This window comes from Camelus dromedarius, chromosome 27 (genome assembly GCF_036321535.1).
Source record: "Camelus dromedarius isolate mCamDro1 chromosome 27, mCamDro1.pat, whole genome shotgun sequence".
NCBI classification, from domain to species: domain Eukaryota; kingdom Metazoa; phylum Chordata; class Mammalia; order Artiodactyla; family Camelidae; genus Camelus; species Camelus dromedarius.
The window spans coordinates 8,326,752-8,352,439 of record NC_087462.1 but is presented as its reverse complement, the minus strand read 5'-3'; the positions used below and the strand labels follow the sequence as shown (position 1 = coordinate 8,352,439).

The 25,688-nt window shown below is 48.2% G+C and overlaps 2 protein-coding genes across 5 annotated transcripts; one reads left to right on the top strand and one right to left on the bottom strand.

Moving 5' to 3' along the window:
- Window positions 1-1,153: 1,153 nt before the first annotated feature.
- Window positions 1,154-10,476, bottom strand: CLEC17A (C-type lectin domain containing 17A). Of its 4 annotated transcripts, none has more exons than XM_064479933.1 (12): window positions 10,340-10,476; window positions 10,122-10,196; window positions 8,780-8,812; window positions 8,648-8,698; window positions 8,523-8,564; window positions 8,299-8,340; window positions 7,517-7,690; window positions 7,369-7,431; window positions 6,985-7,080; window positions 6,617-6,768; window positions 5,278-5,387; window positions 1,154-2,353 (listed from the first exon to the last, which is right to left on the bottom strand). In XM_064479933.1, exons 1-12 carry the CDS (start codon window positions 10,380-10,382, stop codon window positions 2,221-2,223), a joined length of 1,014 nt encoding a protein of 337 aa, XP_064336003.1. In that variant the 5' UTR covers window positions 10,383-10,476; the 3' UTR covers window positions 1,154-2,220. The 4 variants fall into 4 exon arrangements, with proteins under 4 accessions (XP_064336003.1, XP_010998111.1, XP_064336004.1 ...); XM_010999809.3 differs by having other exon boundaries at window positions 7,517-7,657; XM_064479934.1 differs by lacking the exon at window positions 6,985-7,080.
- A 10,755-nt stretch (window positions 10,477-21,231) lies between these two features.
- On the top strand, window positions 21,232-25,622 carry NDUFB7 (NADH:ubiquinone oxidoreductase subunit B7). The gene is made up of 3 exons (XM_010999808.3): window positions 21,232-21,419; window positions 25,051-25,219; window positions 25,427-25,622. Exons 1-3 carry the CDS (start codon window positions 21,308-21,310, stop codon window positions 25,557-25,559), a joined length of 414 nt encoding a protein of 137 aa, XP_010998110.1. The 5' UTR covers window positions 21,232-21,307; the 3' UTR covers window positions 25,560-25,622.
- Window positions 25,623-25,688: the final 66 nt, after the last annotated feature.

Here is a 25,688-nt window from a genome sequence, read left to right as displayed (position 1 = left end):
AGACCGCCCTGAGCCTCAGTTTTTCCAGCTATAAAATGGGGTCGATAATTATTCCAACCTCACAGAATCATCATGAAAATTAAATGAGAGCTGCTGTATCTATCTAGTGCACAATATATGCTTGATAAACTGTGGCATTTTTTTAAAACCACCAAGAATGCCCAACCTGTGGTCCCCTGGACCCAAAGTGGTAAAGAGAACCTCCTTCACATTTTCCTCTCTACCTGAAATTAGACAGTCATGAGAGATGTAGAAGAAAGATAGGTTTGGACTGGCTCTACTGTGGACCACTGACCCTCAGCCTGTCTCAGAGATGTGACCACAGCCCTTCTGCTTCCCCATTTCTCAACACACACAATGGGAGTTTCCTCTTCTGAGATGGGGGAACTTCCCCTGACCCCAGATAAACAGTTGCTTGGGCCAAAGGTCCCCTGGGTGGAGGGCTTAGAACAGGATGTCCACCCACTCTGTAGTCTATGCTGTATGCAGGATTAGCTTCAATACCGATGAGTTGGGGGCAGGTGTGGAGGTGGGAGGAGACAAGTACACGGGGATCAGGAATTGAACTGAACACCAATACCCCCCAACTCCCTGCTTCCCCTGCTCAGAGCCTCCTCGCCTTGTTCTCAGTCAAAACAGGAATGAATCTACTATTAACTTGTTGAATGCTAAATCGATTGGTTTGTACCCACCCCTGGAGACAATTCAGGGATTATCCAAAGGGATTGCTGTGTTGAGTTGTGCTCAGCCGGGGGAAGTACCAGCCATCTAGGGCGTGTTTTTGATTGGCACAGGGACAGGGAGGGGTACCTCTGGCTTTCAGTGGGTGTTACAGGCTGAATTGCGCCCACCTCTAAAACTCACATGTAGAAGTCTGTAGGCCCAGCACCTCAAAGTGTGGCAGTATTTGGAGGTAAGGTCTTTAAAGAGGTAATTAAATTAAAATGAAGTCCTTAGGGTGGGCTCAAATCCAACATGACTGGTATCCTTAAAAGGAGAAAGATTATGACACAGACACTTACAAAAGGAAGAACTTGTGAGGACACAGAGAGAAGACAGCCATCTACAAGCCAAGGAGAGCGGGGTCACCAGAAACCAGCCACGCCAACACCCTTTCTCAGCCGTCCAGCCTCCAGAACTGTGAGACAGTACATTTCCATTGTTTAAGCCAGTCTGTGGCACTTTATTATGGTGGCCCCAGAAGACTAACAGTCAGCGAGGACCTCACGATGAACTGGCATTTTGAGAAGCTCTAACATTGCAAGAGCTAACAATCCAAGAAGACCCACTTATAAGTAGGGTGAATTACTTCATCAAAGAGTTGTACAGACCACAAACAGCCTCAAGGCACATGTGGGTAGATATCTCCATTGTCATCCTGAGAATCTGGCCAAGAGACACCGAGAACGCGGCTTGTCAAGAGTAATTTTGCCCCACCTGTTTCGCAGAAGCTGTGCACATCAGGTGGGCAGTAGGGATCTCAGTCCCAGAGCATCATGCCCAGAGGAGGCAGGGTATTTTCAGCTCCAGCTCAATCAGCGTCAGACCTGGAGCTCCCGGGGCCAGCATCATTTACTAAGAGCCATGATCAGGGGCTTAGTGAATTTCCTCCAGAGCCCAGAACTGGGAGACCATTACTAAGACATGGAGTCCCTTCAACTCATCATCTGCTATGGATTGAGCTGTGTATCCCCCCACCAAAATAAACTTCATATCCCAATCCCCACTGTGATGGTATTAGGAGGTGGGGTTTTGGGAGGTGACTAGGTCATGGGGGTGGGGCCTTCATTAATGGTATTAGTGTCTTTATAAAAGCCCCCCCCCCAGAGCTCTCATCCCTTCCAGCATGTGAAGATTCAGCAAGAAGGGGGCATCTAGGAACCAGGAAGCGGGATGTCACCAAGCACTGAGTCTCCCTGAGCCTTGATCTTGGGCTTCCCAGCTTCCAGAACTTCGAGAAATAAACTTCTGCTAAAGCCGCCCAGTCTACAGTATTCTGCTACAGCAGCCTGAACAGACTAAGACACCATCCAACTGCGCAAGCCCCCTAGTCCTCGCCCTAGAAATGGTCTGACTTGCACCCCAGGAAACTTGCTCCATCCAGGCTTTCGGCTCCGTCTGGGGCACATCCGTGTCAGTTCTCAGACGGAGAGGAGGTTCTCATGTCCAAGACCCGAGGGGCACCGGGTACAGACTCCCGCCCAACCTCAGCTCTGATGTTCAACAGGAACATTGCCGCTCACATATCCAATATGTAGTTTTGTCGCAAGAGAGGTCATTCCAGGTGCCACCTCCATTCATGCTGGCACAGTCCTCATTATGGAGGTTGTTGGGTTCCTGTGGGTCCCAAAAGCTGGATGGAGGAAAAAGTGGGTGTGGGGATGGATGAATAGGTGGAGCACAGGGGATTTTTTCAGGGCAGTGAATCTACTATTCCATACGATACTGTGATGGTGGATACATGACATCATGCATTTGTCAAAACTTATAGAACGTACAACACAAAGAGCGAACCCTAATGTAAACTATGGACTTTAGTTCCTAATAAGTATTTCTATATTATTTTATCAAGTGTAACAAATGCACCGCCCTCATGCAAGATGTTAACAATAGAAAAAAATGTGTGCAGAAGAGAAGGAATATGGGAAATATTTCTCTTTAACTTCTGCTCAATTTTTCTGTAAATAAATCTAAAACTGCTCTAAAGAATAAACTCCTCAGCCATAAAAAAGAATGAAATTTTGCCACTTGCAACAACATGGATAGACTTGGAGGTTATTATGCTGAGTGAAATAAGTCAGACAGAGAAAGACAAATACTGTATGATATCACTTATACGTGGCACCTAAAAAATACAACAAACTAGTGAATATAACAAAAAAGAAGCAGACTCACAGATACAGAGAACAAACTAGTGGTTATGAGTGGGGAGAGGGAAGGGGGAGGGGCAATATAGGGGTAGGGAACTAAGAGGTACAATTTATTATGTATAATATAAGCTACAAGGATGTATTGTACAACATGGGGAATATAGCCAATATTTTACAATAACTATAAATGGATTATAACCTTTAATCATTGTGACTCACTATATTGTACACCTGTTACTTATATACTCCTGTACTTCAATAAAAAGACAATAAAAGATTACAGCTCAGTGGTAGAGCACATGCTTAGTATGCACGAGGTTCTGGGTTCAATCCCCAGTACCTCCATTTAAATAAACAAACAAACAAACAAATAAACCTAATTACCTCACCCCCAAAAAAATTTTTTTAAAGAGGCCATATTTATAAAAAACAATAAAAGAAAAAAAGAATGAAGTCTACTAATTAAAAAATATGTATCAGAAAAAGAAAAAAAAAAGGCCTTCATTGTTCAGGGCTCTTTCTTCCATCAGAATAATTTCTTCAGCCTTTCAGAATTAGCTGAAGATGCTGTATTATCCTCTTCACCCTAACTTGTCTAACTCAGCCCCACCTCCCTGTTCACCAGGAAGTCTCCCCACTCCTGAATCAGTTTCCTGCATCTGGTCTGTGTCTGCCTCCTCTTCCAAAGAATATTTCTATTACACCTGCGTTCCTCCCAACCTTCCAGGTATTGTAACGTCTTAGGTCATATTCCCTTAAAGCAGAGCCAGATTGGGCAGTTCAAGTGCATGGGATTTATTAAGGGTTGTTCTCAGGAGAGAAGGAGTGAAAGAAACAGGATGGGGCAGGGTAGGGAACTGAGCAAGGATGTGGGTTCTGCCTGGTCTAGTCTCAGCCTAATCCTACAGGGAGCTCTGGAATGTGAAGACACGACAGAGTTACCCCAATTTGAAAAAAGGGGTCCAGGTTTCTCTTAACCAGTCAATGTCTGTGGGATGACCCCAGTGGGAGCGGGGTGAACTCCTAGTTGAGCAGGCTTCCATTCAGCTGAGGTCAACTCTCTGGAGGAAGCATAACTATTAGCAGCCGATGCCCCCTGCTGGCAGAAGCCTGCACCAGCCCCATCAAGGGGTCTGAGCCGAGCATCTGCTGTGCCACACCATGTCACACCATCTCTTTTTACAGAGCTGTGCTTCCTTCCAGGAATCTTTAATAAAAAATAAAATCCCCAGACAAAACACTAATATCTCTAATTTATGAAAAGCTCTTAGAACTCAGTAAGAAAAAGACTGAATTCCCAATATAAAAAATACAAAATATGAATAGATAACTTACAGAAAAGTTAATACCTGTGGCTATTAAACATATGAAAAGATACCCAGCCTCAGTCATAAAAGAAATGCAAATTAATACTGCATTGGGATCCATTTTTCACCTACAGTTAAAGCAGCAAAATTTCCTAAAGTTTGATGACTGTGTGGGCAAAAATTATAGTCAAGCTAGTGAGAGAATAAATTGGTATAACCAGTATGGAGGACAATTTGTTAATATTTATTTAAAATACAAATACAAACTTACAACCAAGAATACTCTATCCAGTAAGGCTCTTGTTCAGATTTGATGGAGAAATCAAAAGCTTCACAGATAAACAAAAGCTAAAAGAATTCAGCACCACCAAATCAGCTTTACAAAGAACATTAAAGGAACTTCTCTAGTCATCAAACCACAAGGAAAGAGAACAAAAAGAAGAAAGAGAAAAAAAAGACCTACAAAACAAGCCCAGAACAATTACAAAATGGCAATAAGAATATACATATCGATAATTACCTTAAATGTAAATGGATTAAACACTCCAACCAAAAGACATAGACCGGCTGAATGGATAAAAAACAAGACCCACATATATGCTGTCTACAAGAGACCCAGTTCAGAGCTAGAGACACATGCAGGCTGAAAATGAGGGGGTGGAAAAAAACATTCCATGCAAACGGAAGCCAAAAGAAAGCTGGAGTAGCATTACTCACACCAGACAAAATAGATCTTAAAATAAAATACAAATACATACACTCCTTGAGAAAGTAAAGCATAATGGCTAAGAACACAGACTTTGATGCCAGGTTGGTGGCACTGCCTCTTGCTAGATATCTGACCTTGGGAAGGTTGCTTACCCTCTCTGTGCCTCAGTTTCCTCACCTTTAAAATGGAGGTAATAATAGTACTTCTTTATAAGATTATTATGTTGCAATGGAGGGAAATTAAAAGTACAGGGTCCAGAAGCCCTATCAGAAACAAAAAGCACCCTTGTGCTTCCCCTGTCCAGCTCAGCCTGGGATTCTAGAGAATTTGCTGGTTTGGACTGCACAAGGACCCACAAGGAGAAGAGATCTGAAGAGACATGGATACTTGCCTCAAAGTGATAGGTGACCCATCCAGCCACCTCCAGTCCCCTTCAAGTTTTCTGTCATTCAGCCCCAGCCAGTGTACCCGCGGAGAGCCATGAGCCTTGGACACAAAGATCTGCAAGTACAGACTTCATTCAGCCATCAGTTCTCCATGCCCTCTGCTCTGTCACACACATTTAGGGCTTGTGAATGCCACCCCCGATACCCCTCCCAGTCCCTATGGTGTGCAGAGCAGGATCAACACCTTCCTACCACTTGAGCAAGTGCAGTGGGAACAGTCATGCTATTTTCTCATGCAATCTATGCTATATTAGCTACTCATACAAACGATGCTATGAAACAGAAAGATTTTTTTAAGGGACATAAAGGAAAAAAAAGTAAGATGGTAGGACTAAATCTAACCAAATCAATAATTACATTAAATGTAAATGGTTTTAAAACACCAATTAAAAACCAGATATTGTCCGATTGAAATTAAATAAAAAAGACCCACCTATATGCTATCTATGAGAAATCTATTTTTTAAATAATGACATAGATAGGTTAAAAGTAAAAGGATGGGAAAAGGTAAACCATGCACACACTAATTATACGGTGCTATGAGGTTGACAGTCAAAAGCATGGACTTTGAAACCAGCTTCCTGGGCTCAAATCCCAGCTCCCGGTTACCAGTTGTAACAAGCAAGGTGCTTCAGCGAAATATGCCACAGTTTCCTCATCTGTGAAGTACTGGTATGTAATGATATGTCCTGTGTATAAATGCTATTACCACCTGGCTATAGTAACATTAAGTCATTAAAGTTGTTTACACATATTCCAATTCTCCTTCTATTTACACACAGCTGAAACTGTGTTTCCCTACCACCTTAAAGCATAGACATGCCCGTGGGACTTGCTGTACGAGTGCACATAGGTAGAAGCCCCAAGAGCCAATATATGACTTGCCTCATTCACTTTCACCATTGAGCTATAGGGACAGTCTGTTACTTCGGCGTAACGTAACCTCTCCTGACTCGCATACTAATTTATGAGACTGTCCTTAGAATTACGTTAATACATGTAAAATGTTTAGAATGCAATCTGGAGAGCAGAAAGTGCTACCTAAGAGATAGCCATTATTATATCTCTGTGTTAGAGAGAAAACAGAGACTCAGAGAGGATAAGTAAACACAATTAGGATGTAAACTCAAGCAGAGCATACCCCCTTAACCTTGCTATGCAAAGTCTTAGTGACTCAAAAGCAATTCCAGCTTCTCTACATCCAGGCCAGAGAAGGATGCATGAATCTCAGAAGAGAGGGAGGTTTGCCCTGCTGTATCTCAAGGCTTGGAAGGAATGGCTCACCTGCTCAGCAATGCTACTGATGATGACCAAATGAGAGTAATTCTCCTGGCAGAACTTCCGGGCTTCATCCCATGACTTGGTGCTTGGAGAGAAGTAGTAACACTTACCCTGAAAAGGGAGCCAGCCTTCAGAGCAGGTGACGCTGGTACTATCTGGGGACAGGAGAGGATTCTGTCAGAGTGGCCCCAGGACCAGGGTCATGTACACGGTGCACCATGCACAGTTGTGCAGGCTGTGCTCTGCTCAACTCCAGGGGGCACCATTCACATAGACTGCCCTGGGAATCACTCCCGTGGATTTGTGCAATGTACCAGCTCGGCCATGCCCCCCCGAGGAACTTCTCAGGGAGGTTCCTCAATCCTCCTCACCTAATAAACCCCGAAGTTCCAGCAGGGACTGGTTGGTGTAGGCGCTTACGTGATCAATGTCCTTCTTCAGGCCGGCCAGCCCTGCCATGCCGGTCACTGTCAACAGGGATGGGCTGGAGGGTTAGAGACCCAAAGCCCCATCTACCCACCTACCCACCACTGACTGCAGACACACCAGAGAGAAGCAAGAGCTGTGCTGTTGCACACACGCCACAGGGACAGGGACTATGTCTGATGTGGTCACAATCCTACCCACCCACCCGCCCCGACCCTGGTACCTAGCACTGTGCCTGGCAAAGATGGGGTCAGGGTGGGGTTGACCTTGAAGTTGGCTTTGAGGATCATGTTGGTGCATGGCTTGAAGGGATGACTGAAAGCACTCACCGTTTGCTTGCCATTCCATCTGCTGTAAGGTTAACATCCTCAGTTCTTCCACCACCTCCTGGTCTATGAGAAGGAGTCCAGCATGAGCCCACGTCCTCCCTTACCTCTTCTCCAATTTCTCTGCATGCCCCATCCTTGCCTTACTCACACTTAATCAGGGTCACAACCAGACCAGTGCAGCCCATGAGCAGTGACACCACCACCAGCAGACACAGGTACACCATCAGTCTCTCCTCCTGGAAGAACCTAGAACCTCCGGACTTCTGACTGAGACAGGGCACTGGAGTCGCTGGGGGGTGGGGGGAGGATGGGGACAGAGAGACTGACGCTGGTGTTTCAGATAGTGAGGAAGGGACCCTTGAACTTTTCTCCAAGAGCAGGGAGACAAAGGTCTGTGGTCATGACTGTATCACCAGAAGGGGTCATCAAGAGAATGTCAGGGGGTGTGAACCCTGAGGAAGCCCAGAGCATTTATGGAACACACACTATGTGCTAAGCATTCCATTACACTCGTTATCTTATTGGATTCTCACCCTTACAATACAGATTTAAATATTCCCATTTTGCAAAATAGTAAACTGAGGGCTTGGAGACATCAAGCACAACCTCGACCCAGCTCTGCCCTTAACATTTATGCTGCATTATCTTCTACTTTCCAGCAACCCCTGCCCAAGCTGCTCCCAGGGGGCCCAAGCTGTGGACCCTTGCATCCGGAGCAGAGAACATTTCCTGTAACGGATGCATGTGGGAAGTGGGGCCTGAAGAGTACCTGGTAGACACCCTGGGTCCCCGGGGGATCTGGTCTAGACTCAGAAAGGAGGAGCTTCTGAAAGGAAATGTTTCTCTCCCAGGGTCTCACTCCAGAGCTACTGGTCTCAAATAAACTGGCCACCATGAGAGGGGAAACAGAGGCACATCTAGAGGACTTACTGGTTGTAGGCGGCTGGAATGGAGGATGCTCCAGATTAGTGCCTGGGAGGAAAGTGAGAGAGGTTTATTCAGAAGTCACTGAAAGACTCTGTGTTTCAAGATCAACAACCACGCGCCCCCTCCCCCGTGCCCTCTGATTTGCTCTCTGGGCAGAATTGGGGAACTGGAGGGAAGACGCCGGGTGTCCCCTCTCAGGCTTCTTAACAGGTATTCCCTCTTCTCACCAGGTTGAGGAGCTGTGCGGGAGACAGGGGTGAGGTTCTGTCCTGGAAGGGGTTGGAAAGACAACAGTCATGCAGAGCAGGGCTTCAGCCAGGTGACCAAGAAGGTCCCAATCCTAAATCCTTACCTGTGTTCATTGGAAGCTTGCAAGGAAGTGGGGGGTTCTCCATTTTCTTTCCTGAGGAGGTAGGAATGATTGTTCAGGCCCAGAGCAGGACAAATCCAGCGCTGGATCTCCTGTACCCACAGCCCAGCTCACCTGCTCTTTGAGGCCTTGGTGGAGCCACCGAAACTGCAGAAAGGAAGCCCAGAGTTAGAGCTGCTTTGAGAATGGGAATGAGACTGAAGGCAGTGATGGAGACAGGATTGGGATTACAATGGAGGATTAGGGATAGGGTTGGGCATGAGACTGGAATTGGGCTTGGAGATGAGGACAGAGTTAAGATACAGTGACCAACCATCCTGAATTACTCAGGACTTTCTTACTTTTAAAACTGGAAGTCATTAATCCCTGGGCAAACTGGGAAAATTGATCACCCTAAATTAAAGACACAAGTGAATTTGAGTATGGGGATGGGGTCATGGAGTCAACGTTGCAGTTGGAATGAGGGTTTGGACTGAGATGAGGATGGGGTTGAAGAAGGATCAGCAACAGTAATGGATGTAGGAATAGCACTGTGATTCAAGATAAGTTTGGGATGAAGAATGGGGTTATAGCTGCATCTAGGAAGAGGCTGAGATTGGGTTGTAGTTATATTGGGGCTTGGTGATGGTTATGCATTTGGACATGGACATGGGATATGACAGGGGCCCAGATTTGACAAAGATGGGGATAGAGTGGGTCTTGAAGTTGGGTTTGGGGGTTGTGTGGGGCCAGGTTGCAGTTGGAGACAGACAATCAAACAGCAGAGTCCAGTTCACCTCCTAACTCATACTGAGCTCTATGGTCCCCTGGGACCTCCCAAGTTGACCCCCATCTGGACTCATAAGTGAGAGATGTGGAGCCAGATGGAATGGCCCCTGTCCGAGGATACTCAGGGGACCCGGCGGGAGTTGACTCAAGGAAACCTCAATTCCTCCACTTTTATATACACTTATCAGACTCTTGAATCCCCAGCCAGGCAGGGAACACTCAAGTCTAAAGGCAAACCTGGGCCCCGGGTGTGAATGCGAGGAGGTTTGGGAGACAATGGTCCACCCACAGCTTCTGAAATACCAGCTTTCATGTCTTGAGTATTTTGCATCCGGCAGTTCTTTTCTGGGGTTCTCTTTCTAATAAACCCTACCATCCCTCGAGTCCCACTCCAATGTCCCTTCGTCTGACCCCTAATCCTCCCACCAGTGAAGGGCCCTTCCCTCAGAGTCCCTCCCCTCTTGCACCACCTCACCCAAGACTGTACCCAGAACTGCCTCCCCGACCAGCCTGAAAGACCTCAAGGTGGAGGCATGGATTCTCCTACCACCACGGTGCCTAGCTTGGGCAGGCTGACCATGTACATCTGCAGTGCCTAGCCAGCTCCCCCTGAGGACTCTGCTCCCCCACCAGCCCCCACCCCTCAGGTTACGAATCCCTTCACCTAGCCTCTGAGAAGTCCTCTTACCTGGCTTGGGAGGAAGGTCCCTGTAGGGTGGTGCTGTGTTCTCATAATCATCATCATCCTCCTCCTCTCTGGACCCTTCCAGACGAAAGGCAAGTGAGAGCCCAGCCCGTCCCCTTCTCTGTCCCTCTTGCCTTGGTCTCCAGCCCCAAGGGGTGGATGATGTAACATGCGTCCTGACCCACCCCTGGCCCCCAGCCCGTGCCTGGACAGCGCCATACCTGGAAGGCCCCCACACCGAGAGTTAGTATACAGGGCGCACATGGCTACAGCTAACACGGGAGGCTGAGAAGGAGCAGGCGAAGCTTGAGAGCTTCTGCTTCTTGTGCCCCCTACTCAGGTGCCTTGGAAATCTCTCATTTCCTTTTTTCTTTACAAGTCAAGAACATGCAAATCCATCTTGAGGGTAACACCCCATACCACACACACACACACACACACACACTTTCTCCCCAGTTTGGACTCATGTACAGAAGTAATAATGACAACAACCCCTTCATTTGAGTTCCTACAAAGCACCAAGCCCTGGGTGAAAAAGACAGATAAGCTCTTTCCTTCATGGAAATTCCATCAGGACAGGAGAGACAATAAACCTGTAAAGAAATATAGAAATGACCAATATGGTTTGGGTTTTTTTAAATTTTATTTCCAATAGTAACTAAGTATTATTTTAAAATAAAACAGCATAAAGGTACAGGATGGGGGCTAATGTAGAGAGGTGATCAGGGAAGGTCTCCTGGAGGTGGTGACATTTGCAACAAGATGTTAAAGTGATAGGAGCTAAGTACTCCCACATTCCACAGTGAAGTGTTAGGCTCAGTTAACTATGGCTGCATCACACATTAGGCACAAAACTTCATTACTTAAAATAACAATAGCAATTTATTACCACACAGTCTCTGAAGTTAAGGAATTCAAAAGCAGCTTAGCCAGTTGGTTTTGCCTTGAGAGCTGTCATGTGGTTGCATTCAAGATGTTGTATGGGGCTGCAGTCAAAGCTGGGATGGGGCTGGAAGATCTGCCTCCATGATGGTGCCTTCACATGGCTATTGGCAGGGGGCCTCAGTTTCTTGCCAGATGAGACTCTCCAAAGGGCTTGCGTGTCCTCACAACATGGCAGAGGCCAAGGCGGAAGCCACAGAGACTTTAATGATGTAGCCTCACAAGTCACAAATTATGATCTCCACTATACTTATCACATGGATCAGCTCTGAGTTATTATAGGAGGAAACTATGCGAGGGCATGAGTATCAAGACCTAGGGATCATTTAGGGCCAACTTGAAGGCTGCCAACCATAGTCATACACACAGAACTTGCAAAGGAAGATTTTTCATGCTGAGCTTGTCATCAACTGGAAGATGTTTGAAAAGTGAATATTAAAGAGAGAGGGAGTGATCTGTCCATCCCATGGATGAGGTTTTGACTCACACCCCAAACAGCGTGAAGTGAAAGGGTGGACAAGGGGGAAAGGGCTGCAGTAGGAGTGGCTGCATCTTTCAATACAGCAAGTATGTGGGAGTTTCCTGTGAACCCCATGAAGGCAGTGGAATGGCCAGACTGAGGCCCACGAGGCAGCCTGCCTGTTTTCAGAAAGGACCACCATCAGCCTTTGGGGCAAACAGTCCAAGACTTATCCATGACTCCTCCCTTCTCCCTCTTTCCACAGCTATGGAAAATTAAGTTTTCAAAAGATGGCCGCAACAATGTCTCATGTCCTACATGCTCCTGGGCAATGTGAGCATGCCACTCCACCAAGAAGTAGAGTCTAATTCTCCTCCCTTTAAGTCTAGGCTGGCCTTAGTGACTCTTTTAACCAATAAAATGTGGTGGAAGTGACAGCGGCCATGCAGCTCCCACCTGGCTCTCAGGAGGTGTGTCCCCGGCTGCCATGTTGTGAGGAAGCCCAAGCCACATGGAAGTGCTCCCCTCGACAATCCCAGTGAGGCCAGACTTCAAGTAATCCCAGTCCAGGTGCCAGATATATGAGTGAAGACACCTCCCAATGACTCCAGCCCTCAGGACAGTTAGAGTCACCTCCAGCCCTTTGGATCTTCCCATCCGAGGCCCTAGACTCTGTGAAGCAGAAAAGCTGTCCCGACCATGCCCTGTCCCATAGAATGCATAAGCAGAACAAAGTGGTTATTTTATGCCACTAAGTTTGGGGTGGTTTATTAAAGACCCTAGATAACTGGAAATATGTCCAAGCTGCTAGTAACTGTGGTTGGACCTACCTTCACAACATGTCCAGCATCTAAGCCCTTTTCACCTCTTGGTCTGAGCCATCATCATTTTCCCACCGGATTACAGCAATAGTCTCCACCTTGGCCCACCTGCTTCTGCCCTTGCTCTCTTTGCAATCAAACTCATAGAAGCAGAGAGGTGGTTGACAGGGGCTGGGGGGAGGAGAAAAACATGGATGGATGTTGGTCAAGGGATAAAAGGTTTCAGTTATGCAAGATGAGTAAGTTCTGGAAAATCAGCACAGTATGACTACAGCGGACAAGACTGTATTGTGTACTTGAAACTGGCTAAGAGGGTAGATCTTGGATGTTGTTAACACAAGAAAGAAAAACTAAAAAGGAAATGGTAACTGTGAGGTGATGGATATGCTGACTGGCTTGGTTATGGTGAATATTTCACAATGGACATGTCCATTGGGTTATCAGCTGGTACACCTTACATGTATACAATTTCAATGGTCAATTATATGTCAGTAAAGCTGGAAGGAAAACAAACAACCACAACTGTCTTTAAACTTTTGATAATTTTTTCACCATGGATTTTTTTCTTTCACTTTTTCTAAATACTGCATGAATATATAATTTAAAATGGTTGGGGGGAAAGTCTGAAATCAAGGTGTGGGCAGGGCCACGCTCCCCCTGGAGGCTCTAGGAGAGGATGCTTCTTTGTGTCTTTGAGCTTCTGGGGGCCCCTGGCATTCCTTGGCTTGTGGCTGCATCACCCCAATCTGCTTCTGTCTTCACATACCTTTTTCTCTGTGCATGTCTGTGTCTCCAATCTAGATGCTACACTGGTGGTTTTGGAGATACAGAAAGGAGCCGTGAGCCAAGGAAAGCAGCTCTAGAAGCTGGAAAAGGCAAGAAAACAGACTGTCCCACCAGAGCCTCTGAGAGAGAGTGGCCCTGCTAACACCCTAGTTTCCGCCACATGAAACAACTTTGAACTTCTGACCTCCGGAACTATAAAAGAATTAATTTCCGTTGTTTTAAACCATTGAATTTGTAGTAATCTGTTACAATAACCATAGGAAACTATTATGTGCCCCACAAGGCAAGACCCCCAATTTCCCTTTTTGAGGGCTTTACACTGAAAGTAAAGGGAAATACAACTCCAATTGGCTCAAACACCAGGTAAACCCAGTCAGGCCCATCAGTGAACAAGGTAGAATATTAGGCTGGTGGCTGTCACAGAGATTCAGAACAAGAGTGACTTAAACAAGATGGAATCTATGTCTGGGTGGAAACTCTCCCCCCAGCATGTGGGGAGCGGGGTGGCCCCAGCCTGAGTTGAGGTGGGAGGGCAGCCGCAGCCCAGTCCCTCTCTCTGGAGAAAGCTCACCCCAGAGGCTGGGCTCTCCCCTGTTCCTGTGATGCAATGTGCAGAGCCTCCCCAACCTGCAGGAGGTGTGGGTGTGCTGTCCCTGCTCTGCAGATGAGGACATGGAGACCTGTCTGAGAAGGGAGGAAAAGCCTGTCTGCCCAGCAAACATCCACTGAGCACAGCCAGGGAGCGTCAGTCTCCAGACGGGTATGGGGGGTCAGTGTGGAGGGACAGGGAAGGGACGAGGGGACACACCACCCGAGAGGACCGACAGCACCTCTGCCCGTCAAGGGCATCCTTTGAGGTGGGTGGGCCTAGGGCAAGGTACATGCAGTGAAGGCTGGGTGGTCTCACTGTGAGGGTGATGGCCGCATGGCCAAGGCCATCCAGCGAGACCTGGCACACAGTAGGTGTGCAGGAACTGGGAGCAAACTCTAGTCCCATTAACTGGGTATAGCATAAAGCCATGGGCCCAGGCCAACCCCAGAGCTGCCCCATTCCTACTGTGTGACCTCAGGGGAGTAGAACAACATCTCTGAGCCAAGGTCTCTTGATATGCCCAATAAGGATTGGGGATTCAGTTGTTCATCTAGTCAATAGATATGCATTGGCGACCTACTATGTGTTAGGCTCTATTCTAGGTACCAGAGATACACTGGTGAACAACAACAAAAAAATCCCTACCCTTAAGTGTAATAACAGAGGGACAGAGAATGAATAAAATAGATAAACAAAATATCTTATATAGAGATATAGTGGTTACCAGTGGGGAGAGGGAAGTGGGGGAGGGCAAGACAGGGGTAAAGGATTAAGAGATACAAATTATTATGTATAAAATAAGCAAGCAACAAGGATATACTGTACAGCACAGGGAAACATAGCCATTACTTTATAATAACTTTCAATGGAGTATAATTATAAAAATATTGAATCACTATGTTGTACACCTGACACTAATATAATATTGTAAATCAATTATACTTCAATTTAAGGAATATCTTAAAAGTTATGTTAGATAGTCATAAGCAGGAAAAAAAAGAAGAAAATAAAGCAGGAAAGAGGAATCAGATGTACGTGGCAGGGGGCTGGTGGGGTGCAACAGTAAGGAAGATCACTGAATGGAAATCATACAAATCATGGTCTTGGGCCAGACCCGAATTATACTAGAAATCACCGAATGATTATCTGGGAAATCCACAAGTCTTTGGAAATTAATTCACACCCACAGGTCAGACAGGAAGTCAAACGTAAAAATAAGTGAATGAAAGTGAAAAAACATACCATATCAACATGTGCGCGGTGCAGCTAACGCACTGCTAAGAGGGAAAGGAAGGGCATTAAATGCTTATTTTTAAGAAAGTGATCAGATATATTTGAAAGTTGCTGAAGGAGTAGATTGTTTTCTTTTTTTCCTAGAAACATTTTTCTTTGCCTGTGTTTCTAGATACTTCCCTGCCTGCATTACAGAACTATCTGCACATTCATTCACTAAAGTAACACTGTTGGCAAATGGACGAGCAAGAAACAGCCAAAGAACGTGTTTTTACACACGAGTCCTAAAATACACCTCTACAGGCAAAAGCAAACAGTCAGCACATCACTTACTGATGTAATGCTCTGCTGATTCTGCTGAACAATGAGCACTGTCAGGACCACCTTCTTTACTTCTGCCTCTAAACAGTTCCTTACATGTATTACAGAACGTGTATCTGATCCATGCCCTTAAATAACACTGTTTTCAGATAGTAAGTAGCTCTTAAAAGTTCTCATCACAAGGAAAAAAATTCTGAGTCTGCGGTGATGGATGGGTGTTAATTAGACAGTGCAGATGACCACTTCACCGTGTATACAAATCTCACATCGTTCGGTGGTACATCTGAAGTTTATATAATGTTATCTGTCAATTATACCAGGGTTTTTTTTTTCTTTTTGGGAGGAAGTAGTTAGGTTTATTTATTTTTTTAATGGAGGTACTAGGGATTGAATCCAAGTCCTTGTGCATGCTAAGCAGGTGCTACATCCTCCCACCCCAATTGTATCTCAATTTAAAAAGGAAGAAAAGAAGAAGAAGAAAAGGGTATGGCAATTGAAATCGACTGAAGGATGTTGGGGGAGGGCCCTGTAAATATCTGGAGGAAAATTATTCCAGGCTGTGCAAAGGCCCTGAGGACAGCAAGCTCTTGGTGTTTTCAAGAAACGGGAAGTCTGAGATCCAATGTCCCCTTCTCAGTGAGACTTTCTGAAACGACCCTATTTCAAGTTCCAAGCCAGCCCTTCTCCATACACTCCATTCATTACATTTCTCCTTAACAGTTATCACCATCTTATCACACATTAGATGTCTGATAGATGCTTGTTGAATGAATGAGTGACCATCTTGCCCACCAAGCCCTGACTAAGCCAGGCCCCTGCAGGCTCGCTCGACCCTCCACCGCCAGTCATGCAGGCACCAAAATCCCAGGGCAGCTTCCGGGCTCGATTAGAGGTGGCATCCGGCCAGCCCAGCAGGCAGTGGCGAGGTCTTCCCTGGGGACTGTCTACACCACGCTGACTAATTTTTCCTCCTCCCCCGAACCGAATTACCCCGAGCTTCCGATCCCCCGTTCAGTGGACCGTAGGGAAGCGCAAACTCCGCCCAGAATTTTCTCCTCCACCCCTAGCCCCACCTGGGGCTGCTGAGGCTTTTCTGCCCACAAAATGCTAATAGAGACCCTGCCTGGGGCCACCCAGGGTGCGGTGGAACGGGATGGCGAGGGAAGGAGGAAGAAAGGGCGGGGAAGTTACAGGCAATGAGGAGGGCACCTCGGGGCGCGGGCGGAAACACAGGAAGGTCTCCTTGTCAGATGGTTGGTAGAGAGAAAAAAACAGGAAGATTGTGGGGCACGGGTGACTGAGGCCCGGTCCCCTCCTCACCCCAACACAGGGTGCCTAATATCACCCTCACTCTAATAGCATCGCTGCCAGGTCCCCAACTCTGAGTATGGACAGACCAGACCAGGCTGAAGCATCTAAGTCCAGGGACCTCAGGACTGAATGGTCCACATCCCCACCCACCCAGAGTCACCCCTGGCTTGGATCGCTTCATCCTTTAAAGAAACGACTAGTCGTGGGAGCTTCTTCTGGTTGTCTGTCTAGTTAAACAGTAGGACCCCAATGAAAGTAATAGTAGTGAGCATGTATTGGGCACCTCCTAGGTGCCAGGCAGGAAGTACTTGTCGCGCAACCATCTAACTGACTCCTCCAAACCACCCCCTATTCGTTTATTCATTTGTTGATTTTTGTCAAATATTTACTAAGCACTTACTGTGGGCCAGCTCCCTTCTAGGTACAGGAATACAGCTGTGAACAAGACAGATAAAATTCCCTGCTCTGAAGAACTGAAATTCAAGAGGAGAGACCAACAGTAAAGATATATAAGTCAAATGGATCTCAGGTTAGAGGATGCTAAGTGCTCATAAGGAAAATAAAGCCATGAAGGGGGTGGGAGCTGTTGAGTGGGGACCCTGATTGAGAACATTACAAACTAGGCATTATCGATCCCATTTTACAAATGAGTAAACTGAGTCTCTGAAAGGGGAAGTCACTTCCCAAGCTCACTCAGGGAAAGTGAGCTGGGACTATGATTTGCCTCTCTGGGTCTCCTCCCACTTCTGGCCTCTGGGTGAGCAGCTGAAGCACAAAGGAAGTAGGAGAAGAGATACACAGAACAGGGCAGGGCTGCCTGGTACTGCTGTGCAGGCTGTGCACTGCGCAACTCCATGGGTGCCATTCACAAAGACCATAATGTGAATGCTGCCCCCTGGAGACAAAAAGTGCACAAGAATCACAAATTGATGCCATGATCTGGGGACAGGTAGCCCTGGAAAGGAAGTCTCAGTCACCATTGGTCTGTCCTCTATAGCTTGCTTTTTTCACTTAATAATATATTGTAGCCACTTCTCTGTATCAGCACAGGAAAATCTAGTGAGTAGTTCTCCCAAGGTTGGTCCCCAGTCCAGCAATATCACCATCACCTGGGAACTTGTTAAAAGTGCAGACTCTGGGGCCCCAGACCTGTTGAGTCAGATGCTTTCAGGCTGGGTGTGGCTTTTGCTTCACATGAAATGGAGAGCTTCAGGAGGGTTTCAGCAGAGGAAGGACATGATCTGATTTCTGTTTTGATGTGTGCGCCCTGAGGGTGAGCAATTAGGGAAGGTGAAGACCAGGAGAAGACTACTGCATTCCTACTGGAGAGGTGGCCATGCTTTGCATGGGGCTGGTGGCCATAGAGGGAGGAGGAATGAGTCGTGTTCTTGATAGATTTCTACAGTGGAGCCAAAGGAATCTGCCAATGATTTGGGTGCCTGGAATGAAAGTAGGTCAAGAGTTGAGTGTGACTACCAGGTTTAGGGCTTGACCACCTAATGGAGCAGCCATTGCCCGAGACAGGAGACAGAGGGGGAAATGGGTTGAATGAGTACAGAGAAATCAGGAGTGTGGTTTAAGTGTGTATTGTAGACTCCCTCTCCCCCCTTCCCCCCCCCCCAAATTCATATGTTGAAATCGAATTCCCAATGTGATTATATTAAGAGGTGATTAAGTCATACGGGTGAAACCCTCATGAATGGGATTAGTGCCCTTATAAGAAGAGACATGGGATCAAGTTCATCCCCTTTCCCCCATGTAAGGCCACAAAGGAAAGTTGGCAGTCTGCAACCCGGAAGAGGGCCCTTGCCAGAATTCAACCATGCTGGCACCCTTACTTAGGATATCCAGCCTCCAGAGCTGTGAGAAATAAATTTCTATTATTTATAAGCCTTTGTGAGAGCAGCTCAAAGTGACTAAGCCTGTGAAGTTTGAGATGCCCACGTGGAGGTGCCAGTCGGTGGTTAGATATATTCATGCACCTACAATTCAGGGGAGAGGACATATCTAGAGACAGATTCAAGGGTTATCCACCTATAAGATGGTATATTTGTTTCCTGGGGCCGTGCAACACATGGCCATAAAATGGGTGGCTTCACACAACAGAAATTTATTTTCTCAGTTCTGGAAGCCAGAAGTCTGAAATCAAGTTGTTGGCAGAGCCATGCTCCCTCCAAAGGCTCTGGGGAGATTCTGGTTCCTCGCTTCTTTCAGCCTCTGGTGGCTCCAGGCATCCTTGGCTTGTGGCTGCATCTCACCAACCTCTGTCTCCATCTTCACAGGACCTTCTCCTCTTTCTTTGTGCCTTCTCTTCTGCTGATGTCAAGTCTCCTTCCATCTTTCTCTTATAAGGACACTTGTCATTGGATTGGGGGTCCAGGGACCTACTTGGTTACTCCAAGAAGATCTCATCTCAAGATCCTAAACTTAATTACATTTGCTAAGGCACTTTTTCCAAATAAGTTCCCATTCACAGTTTCCAAGGGTTAGGGTATAGACGTACCTTTTGGGGGACCACTATTTAACTCACCACAGGTTGTATTTAAAGCCGCAACGTAAGACTGAGTGTGAGTGGACAGAGATGCCCTCTACTCCCCTCCCTTATCTTCTTGTTCACCTCTGTGTCTTCAGGGTCTGACACAGCCGTTCATAAAAGTATGTAGCAGTAATAGTAAGTAACACTTATCTAGAGCTGTGTGCAAAGCACTGCTATAAGTACTTCATATAATGGACACAGTCAATGCTTACAAAATTAAGATTAATATCTCCACACATTACTGTATATAAATTAGATAAACAACAAGGACCTACTGTACAGCACAGGGAACTATATCCAATTTCTTGTAATAACATATAACAGAAAAGAATCTGAAAAAAAGCTATGTATATGTATAATTGAATCGGTTTGTTATACACCTGAAATTAACATTGTAAATCAACTACACTTTAATAAAAAATAAAAATTTTAAAACATGTTCCCAGGACAAAAAAAAAAAAAGGAAAAGAAAGAAATTATCTCCATTTTACAAAGAGCTAAAGGCACTTGCCGGGGCTACACAACGAGGGTTCTAATCCAGGACACTTGTTCTCTCAAATAGCAGGAAACCCCTTTGACCCAAGGGATCTTGCTTGCTTTAGAGGACCTCACGTGTTACATACATGAAATAAATTTAAAGAACGCGGGACGGCACTATCACCTGAGATCTTGTAATTAGTGCTGGCACAGAACAACCATAACTCTAAACATCATAACATCTCTTAATATCAGTGCCACTCACGCCCCAGAGGAAGTGTTTCCCCACCTCTCTAGCTGATGCCCTCCTGTACCTGAATTCCGTGATTCTGGTTGTGCTGATGCCAAGGCTAGAAAGAGATGCTGCTTTAGAGTGTGAGGAGGATTCAGGCACCAGACATGTTTAGATAGGAGAAAAGACAAATGATCCTGTGTATTTGTTCCCTGGGGTTGCCGTAACAAAATACTATGAACTAGGTGGCCTGAAAGAACAAAAATGTATAGTCTCACAGTTCTGGAGGCTGCAAGTACAAACTAAGGTGTGACCAGGGCCATGCTCACTCTGAAGGCTCTGGGGTCCCTGTGAGCCTTCCTGGCCTGGGATCCTTGGTGTTCCTTGACTTGTAGGTGCATCACTCCAATCTCTGCCTCCAGCATCACATGATATTCTCTCCGTGTGCATGTCTGTGTCCAAATTTCCCTCTTATAAGGACACCAGTCGTTGGATTAGGACCCACTCAAGTCCATTATGACCTCATCTTAACTTGATGACATCTGCAAAGACCCTGTTTTCAAATAAGATCACATTCACAGTTTGGGGGTTGGGGGAGGTTAGGACTTCAACATATATTTTGGGGTAGGGGACACAATTCAACCCACAACACCTTGTCAAATGAAATCTAATCTTGCATAGCCACCTATCACTTTCCAGTGTTGCCAAGCACTCATTGAACAGCTTCTCTTTCGTATTCCAATGTGCAGGATTCCAAAGAGAGTAACAAATTAACACAGCATTTGTTACAGGTGTATATTGAGGCCAAGAAGCAATTGGCAGTATTAAAGCAAGTATTATACTCTTGAATATACTGTAATATCGATTCTTTACAGTGGCAGCTAAAGGGATAGTAGAATCACAACTTATTTTTTACAAAAGTATTTAGTCAGATTTATTTAAAATTTCAGTTTCAAACAGTTTTATTCATAAATAACTTCTATTTGCTTATTTAAATTAAATTTAATTAAAATATTTATTTTGAATAATTGTATTTAAACTGTTGATATTTGCAAATTATATCATCAGTACTGTGTAGGGGTTTTTTATGACAAATCCGGATATTTTAGAATAAAAACATTTTTGGAATATGATAGAAAAAATAGTTTTCATCTGTGCTGTAACTTCGGGAGACCAGGGGCTCCCAGGGAGAGTGGGAGGAGAGCCCGGGCCCTCACCGTCCAACCTCCCGAGCTTGCCCACATTTTCAGAAGCTGGGTAACTCCCTCTGTCGATCAGCAGAGTGGGGCGCGCGCCTTGCCGTCTCGGCCGGAATGCCAGGTGGCGCCAGAGGAAGCTGAAGTCCTCCGGAATCGTTCATCTCTATGATCTACGCCGCGGACTGCGCAACCCGGAAGCCGTGGCTGACGAAGGGGTAGTGCTTCCGGGTAGGAGCTAGGTGACCCCGGACGGCGCAGGAGCCTGCGGCGACAGCAACGATGGGGGCGCACCTGGCCCGGCGCTACCTGGGCGATTCATCGAAGGAGCCCGACCCCCTGCAGATGCCCACCTTCCCGCCCGACTTCGGCTTCCCCGAGCGCAAGGAGCGCGGTGAGGCCCAGTGCGCAGGCGTGGCCGGCGGGAGTGGGGCGCGGGCGCCGGAACCCTAGACCTGCGGGTCCCCACGGCTGGGCTCGAGCATCATATACTGTGTCCAGGTTGTCTGGGTTCAACCTTGACCTCGGCCCAGAGGACTTTAGAGGACGCGCGTGACTTTGTCTGAGTGTGAAGGCATTTCAGGCAGAGGACACGGTTTGAGCAAAAAGCCCGGGGGCAGAAGAGAGTGGCGATACTGGGGCTAACGCTCGCAGCTGGGCATAGTCCTGGAGACAGTGGGGAAGCCATGGGAGGGTTGATACGGAAGGGATGTGCTCATTGTACCTCTGTCCAGATGTCACTGCTGTTTTTAGGTATGCTCGAGAAAATACAAGTAGGGCTCACGCCGCACATCCCTATATTATGTATTAATATTACAAGCATATGGAGTGCCAGTCCTGGGCCAAGTCCCAGGTTGGGCACAGAGGAGGCAGCAGGCACTGACGAATGGGAACTCACAGCCCTGTGGGGGAAACAGTGGAACCTGGCGGATCTTGTGGGGGTTTGGGGGCACCTCAGAGTATCAAGACGGGCTTCCAGAAGGCTGTTACTGGAAGCGAGACCGGAGGAGGATGCGGAGGAGTTGACCACACGAAGACCAAGGAGAGGGGAAAGCTTATGTTTCTAAGCATAGGAGGGACACTCAGATTTGCTTTGTCAAAAGGTCGCGATGGCTGCCAGGTGGGCGATGACTTGGATAGGAAGACCCCTAAGGGTGGGGGTAGTGCAGAGAGGTTGGGATTGGGGAAAGTGTTGGGAGGTAGACTCCTCCAGTGTCTCAATTCCTGGGTAGTTGCTTCAGCCCCACCTGAACCTGCAGTCCATCAGTGCGTCCACCTCTTACCACGTTAACCCTTACCACTGCCCCTCACACCCTGCTTTGCCCATAATCAGTTTTGCAAACACCCACAGCCCCCGCTCCTCTCTCTTGCTTAACCAAAAGCCAGGTTAAAGCCAGTGCTTCTCCTTGGCTCCTATGTTGATGCAGCTGAACATCAGGGGAGTAGAACACCCAACCTCCCTGGCTGGTCTCCAGTTGACCCTCCCTGTTGTTGATTTTCCTGTCTCATCCCCAGACCCTTCACTCTTTCTTGCTCCCTCCTAGACTACCGTCCCACGCCTTCTCTCTCAGACTCCAGCACCTCTTTTCAGCTAGCCACTTTGCATCCTCTTAAGAAAACAGAAGCAGCCAAGAGCCCTGTTGGGCTCTCTTCATCCCTGCTTCCTAAGAACCCCGAGACTCCCTCTTCTCTCCTTTTCCTCTAGATGATCTGCTCCTGCTGTAGTTAAGCCCCTGCTCCAGGTGAACCCTGTTGATGCGCTCTGTCCCATCCTCTCACCTACCCAAGGGCTACCCACGCCGTTCTCCCCTCTCGCAACATCAGTTTTCCCATCAACATGCAAATACACTATTATTTCTCCTATTTTGAAACCTCCTGCCCCCCCCCCCCAGCATCTCCCCACTCTGTCCTAAGACAGGGCCTGGTCAAGCTTCTGCCCCACATCCACTCCAGTATCAGTTCTCCACTGCAGCAGCATCAGACACAGCTAGTCGCTGCCGCTTCCTGGAAGCCCCTCCTCACCTGGTTCCAAGACCCCACAACTCCTTCCCACCTCCCTGCGTTGCAAATGCTGAGGTGCCCCATTCCATGGGTCTTCTGTCTCCACTCCCTCCCACTGCTCCCTTTGAGTCTCCGCTAGTCCCCTGGTTTCAAATTCCTTCTGTGTGCCAGTGCTGGAGTTTTTATCTCCGGCTGGGCTTTGACCCTGAACCCTAGACTCATGGACCTCACTGCCTGCTTGGCGTCTCCACTCGATGTTAGCGGGCACCTTGCCCTCAGCAGGTCCAAAACAGAGCTTCCTACCTCCTGTACTGAGCCCATGCCTCCCCCCAGCTCGGACCACCACATGCTCTGGCTGACATCCCTGGGGCAGCCCACCTGCCCTCCCATCTCAAGGCCTTTGCACCTGCTGTTTCCCTACCGAGAATGCTCTTACCCCAGGTGTCTGCGTGCCTCACTCCCTCACCTTCAGATGCCACCTTTTGAGGGACCCCTCCGTGTAAATTTGTGACCCACCTCCCTACGCTGTCCCCCAATCGTTTTATTTTCTCCCCTAACACTTAGCATTGCCAGACATCCTGCAGCACTCCAGCTCTACCTGTTTGTGCTGTGTCTCCTTTCAAGAGCAGTGATCGTTGTCTGGCATGTTCCCTAGTGTATCCCCAATGCCTCACACACAGTAGGTGCCCCATAAATCCTGGCTGCTGACCAATTATGCTGGAGCATCAGCAGTGAGTGGCGCCACACTGGCATGGAAACCATCAGGGGGCTGCAGGTGGACACAGGCCTGGGGCTTAGAAGAGCTGAGGGTGAAGGGACCAAGCTGGGGCTGATTGGTCTACTGGGGGGAGATTGAAGCTGTGGATTAGAATGAGCAGAGAGCTTTTAGCAAAAATTGCCAGAAGCCAACAGGCAGCCTTAGAGATGGGAGGAAGCCTGGGGAGGGTGTGGCGGAGGGGAAACACAGGAAGAGAATGTTCTAGAAAGAAGCAAGAAGCTGAGGTGAGGAAGAGCGGTGTCCTGGGGTCCCGACTGGCTCTGGAGAGGGCCAGTGTGTGGGCAGTGCTGGGGCAGAGCAGGGAAGCTGGCCAAGAGCAGGGCGCAGCAGTGGGAGCGAGGACCTGGGCCAGAGTGAGACAGAAACGTGGCTGGGAAGCAGAGGGGAGAGGAGCCAGCGCAGGAGGGTGGCATGTGAGCAGTGGATACTTTTTGTTGCTGATGGTAAGGAGTTAGGACCAGGAAAGATGTCAGGGTAGTTTGCTAGGTGGGAGTGGGGTGCCCTGAGGTTGCAGGAAGGCTACTCAGAACCCATGCTGGGTAGGGACGGAGCTCAAGAACACTGGCACAGCGGGTATGGGTTGGGGTGTGTGCCCACAATTTCTAACAGCCCCAGTCGGCCTCATATAGGCTGGTTTCACCCAAGACGGGTTTATCGGGTGGGTGGGGGCACCAGGACCAAGGGTTATTAGTTCATAAGGCCAGCACCTAGGCACTTTACATACAGTAGCTCGGTTCACTTTGGAGCTGGGGACTGTTAGTCTACTCCTTAGGGGAACAAGCTGAGGCCCTGAGAGGCTATGCCTCCCTCCACTGAGAGGACAGAGCTGGGATCCAGGTCCCCCAGAGAGCCTGGCGCCCCCAGCACCAGGCAGAGGGGAGTACTGGGAGAAGGGTGTTCCTGAGCACAGGCGCTGTGGGGTGGGGCTGTCTGGAGGGTGATCTGGGGCTGGGAGGAGGCAAGAATCTAGTGTGGATATTGAGGTACCCAGGGTGGTGGCGGGAGAGGGACCCTTCCCCTGTCTGGGCTTCAGTGCCCAGGTTGCCTCTGTGCAGGTTAGAATGGCACTCCTGTCTGTCAGAGGATGGCCAAAATCCACTGCCTCCTGCCACCAAGTCATGGATGGGGGTGCCCCTGCACTGTGGCCCCCAGCACACGGCCTGCCTGAGTCTCACTGCTGTGATGCCCCCCCCCCAGTTATGCCCCAGCCAGCAGGCCCTGGCTGAGCCCCACCTGTTCCCCGCAGAGATGGTGGCCACTCAGCAGGAGATGAATGATGCGCAGCTGGTGCTAAAGCAGCGGGACTACTGCGCGCACTACCTCATCCAGCTGCTCAAGTGCAAGCGGGACAGCTTCCCCAACTTCCTGGCCTGCAAGCACGAGCAGCACGACTGGGACTACTGCGAGCACCTCGAGTGAGCCCCACACCCGCCCCAAACCCCCACCAGGGGGTGGGGGGTGGGGGGACCCCAGGCTTAAACTACAGCACACAGGTCTTCCCTACAAGGGCCTCCCCAGAGTGCCACAGACTGCCCACTCCTGTCCTGTCAGCTTCCCTGGCCACGGGGGCAGCCACGTCCCCGCCCGGGGGCCTGACGCCCCTTCTCGTGCTCTGCCCCCAGCTACGTGAAGCGCATGAAGGAGTTTGAGCGGGAGCGGCGGCTGCTCCAGCGGAAGAAGCGGCGGGAGCAGAGGGAGGCAGACATGGCCAGAGGTCAGGGGCCTGGGGAGGTGGGCCCCGAGGTGGCCCTGTAGTGGGCCCACCTACCGCCCTGTGGACCAGCCAAGAAATAAAAGCCTCCAGGCCCCTGGGCCCACGCTCCGCCTCTGTCTGTGGTGTGCTGGTCCCAGAACCAACCCCCAAAGAAACACGCTGAGTCTGAG

Coding starts and splice junctions, on each gene's coding strand:
- CLEC17A (XM_064479933.1), bottom strand. CDS start 10,382: ATGTGCGCCCTGTATACTAACTCTCGGTGTGGGGGCCTTCCAG. Junction 7,081..7,368: donor GATGGAATGGCAAGCAAACG/GTGAGTGCTTTC, acceptor CCCTGTTGACAG/TGACCGGCATGGCAGGGCTG. Junction 6,769..6,984: donor GGAACTTCGGGGTTTATTAG/GTGAGGAGGATT, acceptor TCCTGTCCCCAG/ATAGTACCAGCGTCACCTGC.
- NDUFB7 (XM_010999808.3), top strand. CDS start 21,308: ATGGGGGCGCACCTGGCCCGGCGCTACCTGGGCGATTCATCGAAGGAG. Junction 21,420..25,050: donor CCCCGAGCGCAAGGAGCGCG/GTGAGGCCCAGT, acceptor TGTTCCCCGCAG/AGATGGTGGCCACTCAGCAG. Junction 25,220..25,426: donor GACTACTGCGAGCACCTCGA/GTGAGCCCCACA, acceptor CTCTGCCCCCAG/CTACGTGAAGCGCATGAAGG.